General features: G+C 45.6%; 2 protein-coding genes across 3 annotated transcripts in view; both read left to right on the top strand.

Moving 5' to 3' along the window:
* LOC110307912 (N-acetyllactosaminide beta-1,6-N-acetylglucosaminyl-transferase) overlaps positions 1 to 18366 on the top strand; it is a 74176-nt gene that overhangs the window by 21496 nt on the left and 34314 nt on the right. Inside the window, exon 1 of one of the 2 annotated variants that reach the window (XM_021180179.3) lies at positions 10109 to 11312. The exons of the other annotated variant lie outside the window; for it this stretch is intronic. Coding sequence (XP_021035838.1) covers positions 10394 to 11312 — 919 coding nt within the window. The 5' untranslated portion in view covers positions 10109 to 10393. Of the gene's footprint in view, positions 1 to 10108; positions 11313 to 18366 lie in introns of those variants that run through there. 2 annotated transcript variants of the gene reach the window in all.
* LOC147001020 (N-acetyllactosaminide beta-1,6-N-acetylglucosaminyl-transferase-like) overlaps positions 1 to 18366 on the top strand; it is a 95106-nt gene that overhangs the window by 55006 nt on the left and 21734 nt on the right. The gene's annotated exons all lie outside the window — the stretch shown is intronic.

The raw sequence follows: 18366 nt of genomic DNA, 5'->3' as shown, positions 1-18366 counted from the left end.
TGTGTCAGCTATAATTTTCCCAGGGAGCAAAAGAAATGTCCGAATTTGGAGATTTGCCCAAGAACTCTGTCCTAATAAACTGTCTAAACTCAAGCAAATGGCTTTTTTCTGTTGTGGATTGGGTAAACTAAAAACCACGTCAGAAATTTCATAGGGTTATTAAAGTTAGAAGTTGAGCAAAAGCCACCAGCTGTCTTGTTGTGTTTCCATTTATTTGGAGATGTGCAGACAATGGGATCCTGGAGATACAGGCTTCTGGCAGCAGCTATGTTGTAAAATGTCTCGTCTCCCAGTCCGGTTGGAGCTTGGTGGAGACTTCATGCTTAGCTTGTGGGAGACAGAGATTCGGTTCCCAGTAGCAGTACTGTAAAACAAACAAACCAACAAACCCAATTAACTGGACCTTCCGTCTGGGGGTCTGGGAACCAGTTGGAAGTAGCTGATGTGAGAAGAGACCCAAAGAGCACGCAGATTTAGACCTAGATAGAGCTGGGGAGACTTGTCTCATGGGTCTGCAACTTTTGGTTGTTGTTTTCTCCCAAAGGAGCTGGCAGAGCGCAGATAAAGGTTGTTTCAAAAGACAAATAGTTACTTATGCCGTTCTTTGAAATGGAACTAAATAGACACTTATAAAACGTAGGGTTGAGGTTTTCTGTTCTCTGCTGGGTTTGTTTTTTGCTTAGGTAGAGTTACAGCTGGCAAAAGGAGCAATCACAGCTACCCAGCAGGGCTGCCTAAGGAAGCAGAAAAGTGCTTCAGAAAGAGCAAGTTAGGCAGGCTGGATTATAGAGGGAGAAGACCCAGGTGGATTCTCACACCGATGCCATTATTGTTCTAGACCCTTTGCCTTTGAAATTGGAAGCCTTAGCTGAGCCATGCAGGCACACAGCTCTTGTAATTGGTGGGAGGAGGGGCCAATCAAGAGAATCACGAGTTCAGGGCCAGCCTCTACAACATAGTAAAGTCCAAGTCCAGACTAGGCCAAAAGAGATCCTGTCTCAAAAAATATACGCCCCGCAGCCCAATTAAATTTAATAGTAGAGAAACTAAGGCACATTGAGGGCAGCGAATGTTCTCAGGATATCAGGATACACAGATGTGTCACTGCACCATGCTAGCCTATTTCAATCTTGTAAGAGGCCTATAAGACTAATCGTATTATGAAAGATGCATATGTATGTGTGTTTTGCTTGCAGAGGTGCTATCTGTACCTCATACGTGGTACCAGAAGAGGCCGTTAACCCCTTGGTTCTGAGTTACCATATGGGCACTGGGAATAGAACCTGGGTCCCTTGGAAAAGCAGTGAGTGCTCTCAACCACTACTGAGCCATCTCTCCAAGCCCATCCTACTGTTGTTTTTTTGTTTTGTTTTGTTTTGTTTTGTTTTGTTTTGTTTTGTTTTTTTAATAGTTTTTTGTTTTGTTTTTTGTTTTTTTTTTTTTTCCAGACAGGGTTTCTCTGTATAGCCCTGGCTGTCCTGGAACTCATTTTGTAGGCCAGGCTGGCCTCGAACTCAGAAATCCACCTGCTCCTGAGTGTTAGGATTAAAGGTGCCACTATGCCCGGCTCCCAACTATGTTTTTAATATTTCCATCTTTAGAAGAACTAAAAAGGAAACCAAGGCAGACAGGGACATCAAGCATAATGGTAGCATTGGACTCTGCGCTGATACGTCCAGGGCTAGCCAAACAAACATGTCCACTCTTGAGTCTTTCTGTCACCCCCTTAGAAACCAGGGAGGGCATATGCAAGTGCTTCTGTGCACACGGGCCAATTTAATCCCCACCACGCACACGGCGGCCTCTGCTATCTGCATCCTACAGAGGAGGAACTTGAGGTTAAAAGCGTCAGTTACTTGTCAAAACTGTTCATCCAGTCAGCACTGTACGCTGTCAAATGGGCTTCCCTCTGGTTATGTAAGGATGATCAAGGTTTCCAGCACCTTGTGCCTTCGTGCTGGGGGAAAGATGTAGATGCTAACAGTGGATGTCAGCGGCATTCAAGTGGCAGTATGCAGCCTACGAGAGTAAAATAAAAAAAACAGAGGGCAGGAATCAGCCTGAGATAGCCTGTGGCCTTCCTCTGACTTGGGTCAGTACTGTTTACTGTTTCCTCTTCTTTCTTTCTTTCTTTCTTTCTTTCTTTCTTTCTTTCTTTCTTTCTTTCTTTCTTTCTTTCTTTCTGTACTGTTTACTGTTTCTTCTCTTTCTTTCTTTCTTTCTTTCTTTCTGTACTGTTTACTGTTTCTTCTCTTTCTTTCTTTCTTTCTTTCTTTCTTTCTTTCTTTCTTTCTTCCTTCCTTCCTTCCTTCCTTTTCTTTTGTATTTATTTTTTTTATAGGGGTACACTGTAGTTATCTTCAGACATACCAGAAGAAAGCATTGAATCCCATTACAGATGGTTGTGAGCCACCATGTGGTTGCTGAGAATTGAACTCAGGACCTCTGGAAGAGCAGTAGTCGGTGCTCTTAACCACTGAGCCATCTCTCCAGCCCCTTCTCTTCCATTTCTGATTCCTTCTTCTGTTGTTGTTGTTGTTATTGTTGTTGTTTTAAGACAAAGTTTCTCTGTGTAACCCTGACCGTCCTGGAACTCACTCTGTAGACCAGGCCGTCCTTGAACTCAGAGATCTGCCGCCTACCTCTGCCTCCTGAGTACTGGGACTAAAGGCTGGGCCTGACTTCAGGGTTTATTTTTTTTTCTTTAAGAAATTATAATTTTTAAAAATGTTATGAATAGCTGGGCGGTGGTGGCACACGCCTTTAATCCCAGCACTCGGGAGGCAGAGACAGGCGGATTTCTGAGTTCGAGGCCAGCCTGGTCTATAAAGTGAGTTCCAGGATAGCCAGGGCTACACAGAGAAACCCTGTCTCGGACCCCCCCCCCCCCCAAATGTTACATGTATGAGTGTTTCGGTTACATGTATGTCTGTACATCACATATGCGCCTGCTACCTGTGGAGGCCAGAAGAGGGCATTAGATTGCTTACAACTGAGGTTACAGAGAGTTTTGAGCTGTCATGTGGGTGCTGGGAATAGAATCTATATCTTCTACCCAAACAGCCCGTGCTCTTGACCACTGAGCCGTCTCTCCAGTCCTGGTTTGATTTTCGACCAGTTGAGAGCAGCATCGAAAGAACAGACAGACAGACTGCTTCGTGGCATGAAGTTATGTTACTTTAGGATTTTAGTGTCCCCCCTCCAGCTTTGCTGCAAAACAGTCGCAGTGTGACTTAGTCACATTTGTGCTACAAGCATCAGTGTGGAGCGACACCAAGAGAATGAATGAATAAATGAATGAATGAGTTATCCACAAGCTTAAAACATTTACTCCCTGGTCCTTTTAGAAAGAACTTTGCTGACTGATACAATATGATGGGCATATTTGCCTAGAATTTTTTGAAGAAAATGTTTGGTCACAATTGTGAGTTTTCTAGATGACACAAGCCTCTCCCTCTCTCCCTCCCCCTCTCTCCTTTAAATACTTATTTTTTTTATTTATATGACTACACTGTAGCTAGCTGTCTTCAGACACACTGGAAGAGGGCATCGGATCTCATTACAGATGGTTGTGAGCCACCATGTGGTTGCTGGGAATTGAACTCAGGACCTCTGGAAGAGCAGTCAGTGCTTTTAACTGCTGAGCCATCTCTTCAGCCCAAGCTTTACTCTCTTAAGCACAAAAATGATTAGTTAAAAAATACAGCAGGGCTGAGGAGGAGCTCAGTGGTAGGCTGTTTCCCTAGCATGCTGCGGTTCGTTGCTCAGCACCCCACAAAAAAATTATTAGATATATTTCAGTATTGTGGGGTGGTGGTGGTGGTGGTAGTAGTTAAAAACAAGTTTAACTCACTAGAATTTTTTTGGTTTCTTTTTTTTTTTTTTTTTTTGAGACAGTGTTTCTCTGTATAGCCCTGGCTGTCCTGGAACTCACTTTGTAGACCAGGCTAGCCTCGAACTAAGAAATCTGCCTGTCTCTGCCTTCCAAGTGCTGGGATTAAAGGCGTGTGCCACCTTGATTTTTCTTATTTAAGACTCTAGAGAGGTCCTGGGAATATAGCTCAGTTGGTAGAGTACTTGCCCAGGCAAGGTTGGCTCATGACTGTATTCCTAGCCCTTAGAAGATATAGGCAAACGGATCAGAAATAGAAACACATCCTTGGCTACTTAGTGAGTTCAAGGCCAACCTGGGATGCAGGAGACTCTGTCTTAGAAACAAAAGAGCAGCAGCAACAAAAACATATGTGGGTCCTAGGCCCTGCACACAGGGCCTCTGGTAGGCTTCAGAAGATGGTCAATGAATTCCTGAAAGGGAGACTTGATGACCGCAGGATGGTCGTCTTTCCAGAGGTCAGGGGTCAGTTGGCTATCTATGTCTTGGAGATAGCATCAAAAATGTCCTTGGTGAAGTCACCCAGGTATCAGTACAGCCCTGCCACAGTGGTAAAACCAGCCATCAGCATCAGCTTCTTGGATACAGAAGATGAGGGGGAGAAGAAGCAGCCCAGAGGTCTGTCACCTGTCATAGGATGGGATGGGACTTAATGATCTTGTCATCTTAGCAGCCTGTCTGCACAGGATCAGTGGAGATCTTGGCCAAGGTAGAGTATTTAACCCCCAGACCACCATGATCACTTTAGTTTCCAATGGTGACAAAGTCTCGAACCTAGTTTAATGGCTAGTATGAGTTTGCTTCCACTCCAGCCTCTTCTTCAAACCTCTCCCTTGAGGGGTGCCTACCGGAAAAAGCCAAGAATGTTAAGACTCCCTGATGGGCAGCGAGAAAAGACTGGTCCCCTCCAGGGACTTGTTCTTCACATCTTTGGGACTAAGCATCCCAGCTTGGTGACGGGAATCCATTCCTTGTCTTCACCTTTGCCTTCATGATCCCTACGGCCTGTCCCCAGGCTGCCACCACAGTCCAGGAAAGTCACAATGGTCCCCTAGAGGCCACTGCTGAAGCCTCTGTGACATTTTAAGAGTAGATCCCAGGAGTATCTGCTGTTGTTTTCTCAGGAAAGAAGAGAGCTGATTTTTCAAACAAAATGTGCAGAATCCTGTGTTTGTTTATATTTCTATTTTAGCCTTTGTACTCTGACTCTTTTCAGAGGAACATCTAGTGTTGCTCCAGACCTGCAGGCATTGAGCTTCATGGTTTCCAAGTCCCTTCATAGCAAGGAATGTCCCTGTCTTTGTAAAGACTTGAGGTGTTGGTCTTTTATTTTATTTTATTTTATTTATTTATTTATTTATTTATTTTTGGTTTTTCGAGACAGGGTTTCTCTGTGTTAGCCCTGGCTATCCTGGAACTCACTCTGTAGACCAGGCTGGCCTCGAATTCTGAAATCTGCCTGCCTCTGCCTCCCAAGTGCTGGTATTAAAGTTGTGCGCCACCACTGCCCGGCTGAGGTGTTGGTCTTAACAAATAACAAGATGGGCATTGGAAGGAGACATGGAAGCTAGACGCAAGTGTAATCTTAGGTCTCAGGAGGCTGAGTCAGGAAGATTGCTGAGTTTAAAGGCAGCCTGGGTTATGTAGGTGAATTCAAATCCAGTGTTGGTTTACATAAACAGCTTAAATTAAAAGATGGTTCTGAGCTGGGCCGGGGTGGCTATTTGGAATACAAATGATTGCAAGTGAATTTGAAATTGAACCTATTTCATTCTTGGGCCTGTTGCTCATAATAGGTGCCTATCAGCCAGTCTTACACCCCTGCTTGGCTTTGAGGATGTTTGTTGTGATGGTATATTATAGTTAATAAGGCCCACTTCCAAAGAAACTTAACACTGCCTGAGTTTTGATGCCTAAGTAGGATGTGGTAAAATTGCCATCTAGAGGACCAAGTACAGGTGTGTGTGTGTGTATGTGTGCCTGTGTGCACATACATGCATGCACATGTATGTACTTTGATTTTAAAATTTATTAATTATCTGATAACGTTTTGAAAGTGCCTGAGCTGCTCCAATACAACAAGGTCCCCAGTTCTGTGTGGTGTTAGTTGCTGGTGTGTGTGTGTGTGTGTGTGTGTGTGTGTGTGTGTGTGTGAGCTGCTTGCTCTGTGGAGGAGGTGGTGAAGATTCTCTTTGTCTCCTCCTCCGATGTCAACACACCTTGGCTGGGTGGTAGTTGCATCTGCCAGCTCACTGCCTTGCCTTCCTGTCTCCACCAGCCCTGTGCTCTCTCACACCCACGTACACGGGGGAGCACAGGGCTACCCATAATTCCTGATTACTGGTTTGCTCGCTGGATCATTTCCCACGTACTTTCTGACCTTTTCCGTGGACGAGTTAGAAGTTGCTAGTCAGGCGCAACTGAAGCCTTCTGTATAGAACAGGATAGAGTGATCTTGAACAAGGTCACGCAGGATTCAACCCGTGCCAGGGTAGAGTCTGGCTGGAAAGTGTGCCTGTGTTGTATGGTAACGGTAGGGCAGCCATGATCAAAAACAAGTCTACCCTTCAAAGTCACCAGCAAGGAGAGAGAGGGCTCCTACCAGAGAAATGATGGCTATTGAGCAATGTAAGATCTTATGATGTAACATGGAAATGTACTGAGTAGCAATACTGTGTCGTGCATATACAAATATTACGTCAGTTAATAAATAAACATTACCTTGGTTCTATAACCAAGGGCCACACCCAGAATCCCAATCCTGTTCTGTCTTCCTTAACTAAATTCCCCATAAGATTAATGAGAAGTTCTTTGGGTCCCACCTCAGGCTATGATTGCTCAGTCCTTTGTTGGTGGGGAACCCGACCATGCACACAGTTAGCCTTCTGTGTCTTTGTGACCATAAAGGTTACCCTGAGCCACAAAGAGCAGGATATAAAGTGTTCACTTGAGGACAGTTTTCAGTAGTTATATCCAACTAGAGTGGATAGAGCAGAAATAATGTCCTTATTGGAAGTTAATAGCTCTGCTCTCCCAAACATTTGCTAGAAGAAGAAAAAAAAAAAAAAAATTGCCGGCTCTGTTACCATGGAGACCAGGCAAAACAAACCTCCTTAGGCTAGCCAATAAAAAGATATCACAGATTCCTCTCAGTCCATCAGCACTAGGGCAGACAAGCCAGGGCAAACTGCAGAAGTGGTTGCTGAGCTATGGTTTTGGTTTGGCGTGCAGGGCTGGGGAGTTTACCATGGCTTTAAACCATAAATCATGTGGCAACACCCCGGCTTCCACTCTACCTCCACCCCCAAATTCTTGAATTCACTTTACTTTGGCATCTGCCAGCACTCCCTGTGTAAGATCAGGTTGAGACAAAGGAAAGGAACAAAATTGGAACTCTAACTTCCTCTTTGCCGTTAGCTACAGCCTACCCAAGGGTAGGTGTGTATATATATATATATTTAAATATTTATTTATGCCAGGCTTGGTGACGCACGCCTTTAATCCCAGCACTCGGGAGGCAGAGGCAGGCAGATTTCTGAGTTCGAGGCCAGCCTGGTCTACAGAGTGAGTTCCAGAACAGCCAGGGCTATACAGAGAAACCCTGTTTTCAAAAAGCCAAAAACAAAACAAAAAAACCCCCCAAAACCCCCCCAAAAAACCCCACAAATTTATTTATTTATTAAATGTAAGTACACTGTAGCTGTCTTCGGACACTCCAGAAGAGGGCATCAAATTTCGTTACGGATGGTTGTAAGCCACCATGTGGTTGCTGGAATTTGAACTCAGGACCTTTGGAAGAGTAGTTGGCGCTCTTAACCGCTGAGCCATCTCACCAGCCCTGGTATATTTTACATAAAGGAGTGAAGCTGTCAGAATGGTCTATTCAGGTATTCCCCTTATATAGCTCTGTGTGTGTGTGTGTGTGTGTGTGTGTGTGTGTGTGTGTGTGTAGATCAATGATAAAGGAAGAAAAGGAGTTTTGTTGAGTTGCTTTGTTTTTGTGTGTGTATGTATGTATGTGTATGTGTTTGCTTGCTTGGGACAAGCTTTCTCTATGCAGCCCCGACAGTCCTTCAACTTTCTAAGTGAACCAGGCTGGCCTCAGACTCACAGGGATCTGCCTGCCTCTGCCTCTGGAGTTCTGAGATGCAAGGTTTTCAACACCATACCCGGCTTGATTGGTTTTCTGAGAAAGGATCTTATTTCTAGCCTGGGCTAGCCCAGAGCTTGGAATTTACAATCTTCCTCTCTCAGCCTCTTTAGGGCTGTGGTTACAGGTTTGTATTGCCACACCCTGTTAGGAGTAAGGTGTGAGTCCTGGGTATTAGATAGCCCAATTGAAAGCTTTAAGGTAAATGTTCTCTTTTACTTTATAAAGAACAGAAATCAAGCCTGTCAACTGGTGAAGAGCACTTTTAATCCCAGGTTGGATTTATCACATGATAGTACACATTTCTCTTTGTATCCAGGTCGAGCCCCTTCTAGAAGACAGTCTTATTCAGTTCCTTAATCCCCTACCACAAGTCTTTAATCCCAGCACTAGGGAGGCAGAGAGAGGCAGGTGGATCTCTGAGTTCAAAGCCAGACTGATCTACAGAGTGTGTTTACAGGACAGCTCAGGCTACACAGAGAAACCCTGTCTGGGAAAATAAAAAGGGCGGAAAACAAATGATCACGTTCCTTAGCAGGGTCAGAAGTACAGGCTGTTTTTTCAGAAGAGGAGAAAGAATAGCAAAGGCAGTGCTTTCTGAATTCACACTCAGCCAGTGGCCAGCTTCCTTCTACGGGGTGAGCAGGAGGACTTTCATTTAATCCAGGGGACAACCTTGTGAAAAAGGAGTTGCAGCCAGGTGTTTTTACCTGCCATCTCACAGAGAGAAGGCCTGTTGTTTTCAGAGGCAAGGGATTTCTCCCTGTTCCGTGTTTGAATTTAGGAGTTATGGAGAAGACCGGTTCCCACATCTTGATGTGGGCACCGTGGACTGAGTGGCCATGAAAGGGCATCCCAGCTTTCCTCCCCTATAAATCAAAGAAATTGTGTTTGGCGAGTTTGGAGGACCCTGTTTGGCAGCATTCCAAACCCATCTTGACGATTCCAAATCAATCTTGATGGTTCACGCTAGCTGCTAATATACAATGGATGGGCGAAGAGGGCAAAATGGGGCAGGGAGGGAGCCTCTTAAGCACCCAGCATTTTCCTGACTGGCGCAGATGCTGAAGTCTCCAGATGTGGTGTGTTCTGCCTAGAAACCTAGTCATGGGACCAGCCTTGGTTACCCCCACCCCCACCCCAAAGCCCTCCGCATTCTCTGTGAGCCGTTTGGCCACAGGGTGCACAGGTAAGCTAAGAGAATTCCAAGCCTTGTAACCAGACCTGCTCTTCCTGGTTTCCCTGAGTCACAATGACTGATACTTCCAGGAATTTTACAACGGTCCAGAAACATTTGTTCTTTCTTCAGAGTCCCGGAAGTGGGAGAGTTGGGTGTGTGGGAAGGGGACTAGAAGATTCCAGAAGTTTTAGAAAATGACCACAAATTTGATGGCATCTTAATGTTAAAGGAGACTCAGTAGCTAGGTGCTCAAATATTGCAAATAATACTGTGTTGACAGTTCTAGACATCTGAAGCTCTGTGTGAAACGGAAACCAGTGGTTATCACATTTCGACATAGCATGCTAACAATGGTGTGTTTACTCTCTTACGTGTTCTCAGCTCGGACCCTCTAGTATGAGAAATCACCTTCGCCAGGTGTCCCATGATTTGATTCTTAGTTCCCTCTTCTCATAGTCTGAGTAGGCACATCATATCTGAATGATTTAATCCAGCACACTTCACCACAAAGGTCCCCCCACCCCCCTTCTGCTGATTATCTATTTAGACCTGTTGCAATGCCTTTTTCCCTGTATCTATGTCTCTGCCCAGGGGCGGAGATAACACTGAAATGAAAAAATAAACAATGAGAAAGAAAGAAAAGAAACACCGAGGAGCTTTCGCCTTATACTCTCCCCAAAGTGGGGGCAAAACCAGACCCACCTCTTGTAGGAGATGAGGGGTGTACGCAGGAGAAAAGAGCAGTTTAGATGGACGGAGGGGAGGTGGGTGGGGCTGAAGCTTGAGACTGTCCGCTCCAGGTCCTGTCGCTCTGTTCCAGAAGGCAGCCTGCTGGAGGCACCTCTAGCTTTTCGTATGCAAACGAAGAGGTTTCCCTCATCTGGGCGGGGCTGAGCTCCTACCCACAGGGATTCGGCTCCTAGGAGCTTCAAGCTTCAGATGCGAATGTGCTGTGGGAAAGCTGCCAAACTCCAGTCAGTCCCGGAGGATGGACCAGACTCCCACGTACTGGAGACCCAGGCCTTGAGAACTGGGGAGCGAGAGCCCGCATCTGTGCGGGAGAAGCCGGCGAATCTGGAGGAGCCAGGTCCACCTCTCGTGCCTGGGCTTTCAGAACTGTGGTCACTTCTCAGTCTCCGGTGATAATTCTTCCCGCCTGGAACCCTAAATAATGAGCCTACGCGGGAAAGTTTTCGCTTTCTCTGCGCTCAGCGTGGTGATTTTTGTGGTTTTTTATCACAGCCAGCTAAGCCTGCCCAACCTCTACCAGCAGCTCAACAGCTCCAGCGAAAGGACGTCTGTCACCGTCTGTGATTACGGCTTGCAAAATCATACGTTCTTCATGACGGGGGACACATCACCACATCCTTTAGAAAGAACCTCCTGTCCTCAGTACCGGATCCAGAGCCACTATATTACCAGTCCCCTTTCGGAAGAAGAGGCTGCCTTTCCCCTGGCTTACATCATGGTGATCCACAAAGACTTCGATACCTTTGAAAGGCTCTTCAGGGCCATTTACATGCCCCAGAACGTCTACTGTGTGCATGTGGATAGTAAGGCGACAGACACCTTCAAAGAAACGGTGCGGCAGTTACTAAGCTGTTTCCCCAATGCCTTCCTGGCCTCTAAGGTGGAGCAGGTGGTCTATGGTGGCTTCTCTCGGCTCCAGGCTGATCTGAACTGCATGAAAGATCTGGTGGCCTCCAAGATTCCCTGGAAATATGTCCTCAACACCTGCGGGCAGGACTTCCCTTTGAAAACCAACAAGGAAATAATTAACCATCTGAAAAGATTTAAGGGGAAAAACATCACTCCGGGAGTGCTGCCCCCTGCGTACATAGTTGTACGGACTAAGTACGTACACCAGGAACGCAAAGGCAAAAGCGGATATTTTATGCATAAAACAAATACTTTGAAGACTCCACCTCCACACCAACTGATCATCTACTTCGGCACAGCCTACGTGGCCCTCACCCGGGACTTTGTCAACTTTATCCTGAACGACGAAAGGGCCATTGCTCTCTTAGAGTGGTCTAAAGATACCTATAGCCCTGATGAACATTTTTGGGTGACACTCAATAGGATTCCAGGTCAGTGTCAAATAGTCATTGACAATTCTTCTTTAAATTGCTTATTCCATCCTTCTTTGTAGATTGCAAATGGGTGTAGAGGTCAGGGCAGCTTGTGGAAATCATTCTTTCCCTTCACCACACTGGTGCAAGGGCTCAAAAGCTTCTGTCCGCCTGGGTGGCAAGGGCATTTATTTGTCCATTCATCTCAAGGGTCCGGTTGCTCAGAACTCTGAGTTCCGAGAACTGATTCATTTAAATTACTTGGAAAAAAAATTTTTAGGTACCTGAAAATGACGACTGTGGATGCTTTTACTGACAGTTTTGTGCTACCCTGGTGGTCTTATAAATATCCAAGAAGCAGTGACCTAAGGAATATCTCGGGGACTGGACAAGCTGCCGTATTAGATGAGTATTGGGTTTTCGGCACGGCTGTGGAATTAACACTGGTCATATAGTACATGATAAGGACTGAAGCCCTCAAAGCTGGGAGATGGATTTTTTAAAAAAAGGCATTCTAGAACATATAAAATTAATTGTTGACCAGATTTCATGCAACATTGTGGGCGGGGCTGCTTTCTAGCACCCTGGAAATCTCTTTAGATGTTCACAAAGGCAGCGCTCTGATTCACTCTGGTACTCATGTCTCAGTTAATCTCTGTTGAACAAACCCAGCCCCAAGATTTTGTCGCCTAGAGGAGAGGGTAGTAGAGTAGAGATGGACACACAGGGGGCACTTATAGCTGGAAACGTCCCAGTAGAATTCTCACCTTTCAGGTTACTGTCATTTCTTTTTTTGTGGGGGCGGGGTTTTGAGACAGGGTTTCTCTGTATAGCCCTGGCTATCCTGGAACTCACTTTGTAGACCAGGCTGCCCTCAAACTCAGAAATCCGCCTGCCTTTGCCTCCCGAGTGCTGGGATTAAAGGGATGCGCCACCATGCCCAGCTCCATCATTTCTTATTTGCAATTCCTGTTTACAGCCTTGTGCTTCCGATTCACCTAGGGGAAAGTCTTTTTGATGGTTTATGGTAATGTGGAAACGAGGCCAGGGTATGCAGATGATAGTACAACAAAAACAATACCAGAGGCCATGAGCAGAACATTTCTATGTGTTCCAAATAGATATTGGTCAGTCTGGCTTTGTAGAGCTCTTTCCATGTATTGAACTCCCATCACTAGGCTTCTGTTATCAGGCAGTGGGCACCTATACTTGCTAGGCTGCTTTTCAAAGTCTGCTTCCCATACGTTGCGAGGGCTACATGGGAATGTCCCAGTGTACTGGTTTCCAGTATTGCACCGTGTGGCTTGTGTCAGTTGAAGGTAAGAATGGCCCTATGCTTGCCATTCTGAAATAGCTGCCGGTTCTTTCGGAGTGGCAGCCTTGTCTTTGGCTTGCCTTTGAGTGCTGTTGGAGGCTATCTTCATATCCAAAAGTGGACTCAAAGCAGTTAGACATATTTAGATCTCTGATAATCCAGCATTCCTAATAGCTGAACTAGAAGGGTAATCACAGAACTTGCCCGTGAGGCAGAAAGTGGACAGACCTGGTGGCTGGGAACAGATACATAGGCTGTCCCATGAGAGTTTATTTCAGAGATGCCACCAAGATCACAAAGATGTCAGGTCACAAAGATTCCCAGGAGGGAATTCCAGGAGGAGGAGTAAGTGACATTCATTATGGTACCTTAGTAGCTCTGTTCCACCCATTTCTTTTTTTAAAAAAAACTGTATTGTGTGTCAGCTTATGATGATGTATGTATGGAGGCCCATGATGTATGTATGGAGGTCAGAACATAGCTTTGTGGAGCTCCTTCCATGTATTGAACTCACTTCACTGGGTTTCTGTTATCAGGCAGTGGGCACCTATACTTGCTGGGCTGACCTGCCAGTCCGACCAATTTCTGTTTGGAACACATGGAAATATTCTGCTCGTGGCCTCTGGTATTGTCTTTGTTGTACAGTTTGTACAAGATGTTAGGTTTGTCTTCCTTATCTCCGCGTGCTTGAGAATGGAGCCTTGGTCCCAGGTTAAGCTGGAATCTGGCCCTAGACTGAAGTAGCCTGAAGTTTCGACTGTTTCTGTTACTGCAGGGAAAAGAAAGAATAACTTTCTTCTTTGCTGCCTATCAGGAAGAAATCTTCCCCCAGAAAGGACAGAGGATTAGGGGAAATGAGGAGGATTGTGGAAGTAAGCTGTCTGACCTGGAAATGAGACTAACAAGGACATGTGTGTGTGTGTGTCTGTGTGTGTGTGTCTGTGTTTGTATGTGTGTGTGTACATGTGTTGGAAGGCAGCAAGCATATAAGGCATTCTGTATGTATGTGAAATAAGGTTAGCAAGGACGTGTGTGTGTGTGTGTGTCTGTGCATATGTGTGTGTGTCAGAAGACTGCAAACACATGAAGCTTGTCAGGTGTCAGGGTCACTGTGTTAATTAGAGTCATAAGGTATCCTTTTTGGAATTAAATACCACCAGTCCCTACAGACTACTGTGCCAGCTTCCTTGTGTCCCCACCACTAACAGGCCTTCGTCTGGCTCCTCTTCTCTAAGTCAGCCAGTGGACATGGATAATGTCCCATCAGTGGACATTCTCAGGGCCTGGGAGTGCGACCAGCAACTGGGCCAAGACACTGTGCATTGCATAATCACTGTGACAATAAGAGAGACGGAGCATGTCCTTCTGTCATGTGTCACTTCCCCATCACTGTGGTGTGTGCCCTGACCTCATGCTTCACTCTTACAAGAGAGACTTTGAGGATCATGGGACAGGAGCCAAGCTGTCCAATTCCATACGGGATTCCTATTCCCTGTCTGTCTCTCTCCCTCAAGATCCACCCCTTATCTCTACGCCAACCTCCACAGTGGATGAAATGCCATCAAACCAGTTATGATTCTGAAAAGAGATATTGGAAGCCAGGAAGTGGGTCTATCAGGAATTTCACAGGAAATGACTGACTTAAGCGGTAGCAGGTCACTGTCATCTAACCGCACAAAGCTGGCCCAGTCACCACTATCCACACAGTGAGCATTCATTAGGGAGAAGGATTTTTTGTTTTGTCTCTATGCAAATGCTTTGTAGGATGCTTTCAGTAGTAAATACAGAAACCCCTTCCTCTCTCTCGCTCCTCCCTCCCCCCTCTCCCCCCCTCTACCTTTCCTCCCATCCCCTCTCTCTCCCTCTCCCCGTCTCTCCCCCTTCCCCACCCCTCTGTTTTTATTTAGAGATGATTTTATTTAGTCCAAGATGGCCTGAGGACGACCTTGGAGTTTAAGTTCTTTTTCCTCCACCTCAGAGGCTGGGGCTGTAGGCTTCTGATTTTCTGCCTGCTTTAGGAGGTGCCAGGGCTTTGTGCATGTTGGAAAGGCACTCCGACCAACTGGACTACATCCTGGCTCCAGGAGATCTTTGTAAAGAGGAGAGAAAAGAAGGTGGCTCGAGGCCACCACTCTCACCTAGCATGGCAAAGAAATCTTTACAAGTAATGAGTTCCCTTCCTTTATATCTCTTTACAAGTAATGAGTTCCCTTCCTTTATATCTCTTTGTCGGAGTGCCGGAGTGCTTGAGCCTCTGCGCCTGGCTTTAGTTCTCTTTTTCTACCCTGTGTGTTCCTGGGGGAGGGGGTGGGGTGGGGTGGGGTGGGGTGGGGGAGGATGGGACAGAAGTTGTCAGGCTTGACTGGCAGCAAGCTCCTTCACCTGCCAAGCAGTCTCACTGGCCTGAGCTAGATTGAGTCCATGTTTTCAGGCGTCAACAGTCTCTTCAGTTCTTCATTGTGCCAAGCACTGTTCTATGAGCTGAGGATGCAGCCGGAAGTCGGAAGACACGGCTCTGTAGTATTCACGTCGGCAGAGCTGACGGCTGAACAGTGTCTGTGGTTTTCTTATGAAGCTCATGTCATTTCCCACCTCAGCCCCTCACACTGTTTGGCTTTGCTGGTTTTTTTTTTTTTTTTTTTTTTTTTTTTTTTTTTTTGGTGCGGGAAGAAGGTTGGGGTTTGTTTGTTTGTTTTTCCTTTAATATCTGTTTTTGATTTTTAAGATATTGGGCTCGAGAGATGGCTCCGTGGTTAAGAACACTGGCTGCCTGTTCAAAGGTCCTGAGGTTAGTTTCCAGACCCGACATGGTGGCTCACAGCCATCAATTACTGCAGTCTCATGGGGTCAGATGACCTCTTCTAGGGTGTAAATAGATGTACATGTAGACAATATCCATATACATAAAATAAGTAAGTCTTTAAAATACATTTTTATAGTTGCCTTTAAGAAATAGGAGGGACTAGTTGTTAGCATTCTGTCTAAACTCCACCCCATGGTTACCTGGCAATAGCCAGGTAAGCCTGGCCCACTATAAGAGGGGCTGCTTGCCCCTCCTCTCTCTTTACCTCTTACTCTTGCTTCCTGCTTGCTTCTCTCTTCTACTCTTGGGCTCTTCCCTTCCCCCCTCCCTTTCCTATTCCCTTCCCCCCTCTCTTTACGTGGTCATGGCCGACCTCTACTTCTCCACTCTCTCTTTCCACATTTCTCTGCCTCTACTATCCTCTTAACTCCCCTTCCCATGCCCTGAATAAACTCTGTTCTATACTATACCATCCTCAGGGTCCCTCAGGGTAAAAGGATGCCTTGGCATGGGCCCGCTGAGACCCCCCCTTCCCCCACACCTCACCACACCCCCATAGATCATATCTTATATCTCTTTATCTTTTTATAAACACATCACTGGTAGTGTATCTCAGGGACCAGAGTACATGCTCATCATACGCAAAGCCTGCACTTCAACTCTCAACACAAGAACTTAACTTAAAAAACACAAAGGAAAAACTATTCAAAGGTTTGGCATTGCGAAGATTGTGTTCCGTCAGCTACAGAACCTAGTGCTACCTTGCAATTCCTTCCACGGGTGTTTAATTATTTTTATTTTTTTGAACTAATACCGCTAACAAAATACCATATAGGAAACACTACAAATAAATGTTTTATAAGCTCACTACAAATATAGCCAGTAAAAAAAAAAAAGCAAAAACTAAAACCAGGAAAATAGTCCTTGTTAAAACAAGGCCCCATGCTGTCTTTTGGGAACAAAATTCTCCATAATGTAGTCATTATTTAAATAGGTGATAGGCAGAAGGCAGACGTGTGGGTAGCTATTTTAAATTCAAAAGCCAATTACTTATTTTAAAGCCTTTAAAAATCTCTGTGTATAGAGTGCTGGGAGGCTGGGTGACAGGGGAACTTTCATCCCAGTGTGCAATGGTGGTAGGTGTGAAATGTGGTCAGGTGGCCTTGTGAATACCTTCCACAGCTGCTTGAAGCTCTTCTGCGGTTTCCCCTTATCTTCAGGATCATGACCCTCACAGTAGCTTGACCTGCACCCCTGAGCCCCACCCTTCTTCCTAACCCTGTCTCTTTATAAAATGACTCACTTGTTACTCCAAGAACCTCTTGACCTGATGTGTCTGTCTTCTTTGACATTTTACCATCTCCTCCGCACTTGAGCCCCTAAGGGCAAGAACTTCGACAACCGTCTCTGTGTTCCTGTCACTGCTGCACACCAAACACTGAGACTTGTCACTGTGCTCACAGAAAATTCAGAGGTGATAGAGTTTCGGGAAGGTCAGTTGAAGGTGGGAATAGAAGAAAACTGTGAGCCGGGCGTGGTGGCGCACGCCTTTAATCCCAGCACTCGGGAGGCAGAGGCAGGCGGATTTCTGAGTTCGAGGCCAGCCTGGTCTACAAAGTGAGTGCCAGGACAGCCAGGGCTACACAGAGAAACCCTGTCTCGAAAAACAAAAAAAAAAAAACAAAAAAAAAAAAAAAAAGAAAACTGTGTCCGTGGAGATCCATTTTCATATGGAAGAGGTGATAAGGAAACGCCACTTGGTGATCAGTTCTAATCAGGCAGACAATTTGTATCTATCAATGAGGTAGGGAGAGGGAGGGCGAGGCACACTTAGTAAGCTCCAAAGTTCCAGATGGAATGCAGAAGGGACAGGGGACTTTGTTAGAAAATATGGTTCTCAGGAGCCACCCGAGGCCACGTGGCATTTGATGCCAAGGCCAGGGCATCAGCAGGTCACGCATGTGACACCTCCGCCGAGTTTCAGCATCACCAATACCTGTTTTGAGTTTCTCCCACACCCAGCTGTGTCAACCCTACTGCTACTACCATTCTGGGCTGCTCCATGGTTCATGCAGTGGCTGTTCTTGGTTTAATTTGAAAATGCTCTGTAATGCTGGCTTAGGAAAGAACCAAGACTGTGTAAGGTTAAGAAAAGACCGTGTCCAAACATTAAATTAATGTTTAAATTAAAAGACAATTAAAACATCCCTCCAGGTGTAGCATTCAATAGCGGAGACGAAGAATGTGCTCTCTACAGAAAGGGTCCAGAGGCCTTTAAGAGGGCGTGGCTGGATCAGTCCCAGTCCTTCTCTGAGTGTGTATTGTATTCTCTGTGCATCCACCCAGATTTAGAATGCAGTTGCTAGAAGACCAAAGGATGCAATCGCTCATGTCCACTGTCCTCATGTCCACTGTCCTCATGGCTGAGAATTATAACACCCATGGGCTGAGAGAGAGATGGACTTTAATCAGCAACTCCAAACACTCAGGTCTGGTTTTTGTGTATAGAAGATCGTTGCTTTCTCAATGTGAAAAGAAAGTCCATACAGCTAAAGGAAAGATTTCATAAAAGGTACTTCCAGGAGTGTCTATCTATTGAATACTTTCAAAATATCTTTTTTTTTTCTGCATAGCTAAATAGTATCAAATTTATGTAACAAAAGGAGAACATGATTTCAAAATCCTGCATTGCTGATGTGGACCCGTTTGGCTTGTTCTTCTTCTTTGTTAAGATGCTGTAGACTATTGTCTGGCTACAAATCCAGGTTAGGCTCATGAGTCTCATGGGGGCGCAATTTGTATCTGCAAGGTCCCCAGGTCTTCCATAATCTAGACTCGAGCGTCTAACGCCATCAAAATGCTGAATGTCAGCCGGGCGTGGTGGAAAAAAGAAAAAGAACTGGCAACATTGTGTTATTTCTAATTCAGCCACCTGTATCATTCTCTAACAATTG

The sequence above is a fragment of the Mus caroli genome, unplaced genomic scaffold, assembly GCF_978045245.1.
Source record: "Mus caroli unplaced genomic scaffold, Mus_caroli_1 scaffold_15, whole genome shotgun sequence".
Classification (NCBI taxonomy): Eukaryota; Metazoa; Chordata; class Mammalia; order Rodentia; family Muridae; genus Mus; species Mus caroli.
Note: the sequence above shows the minus strand (reverse complement) of the source record. Positions and strands in the feature narration are given on the sequence as shown.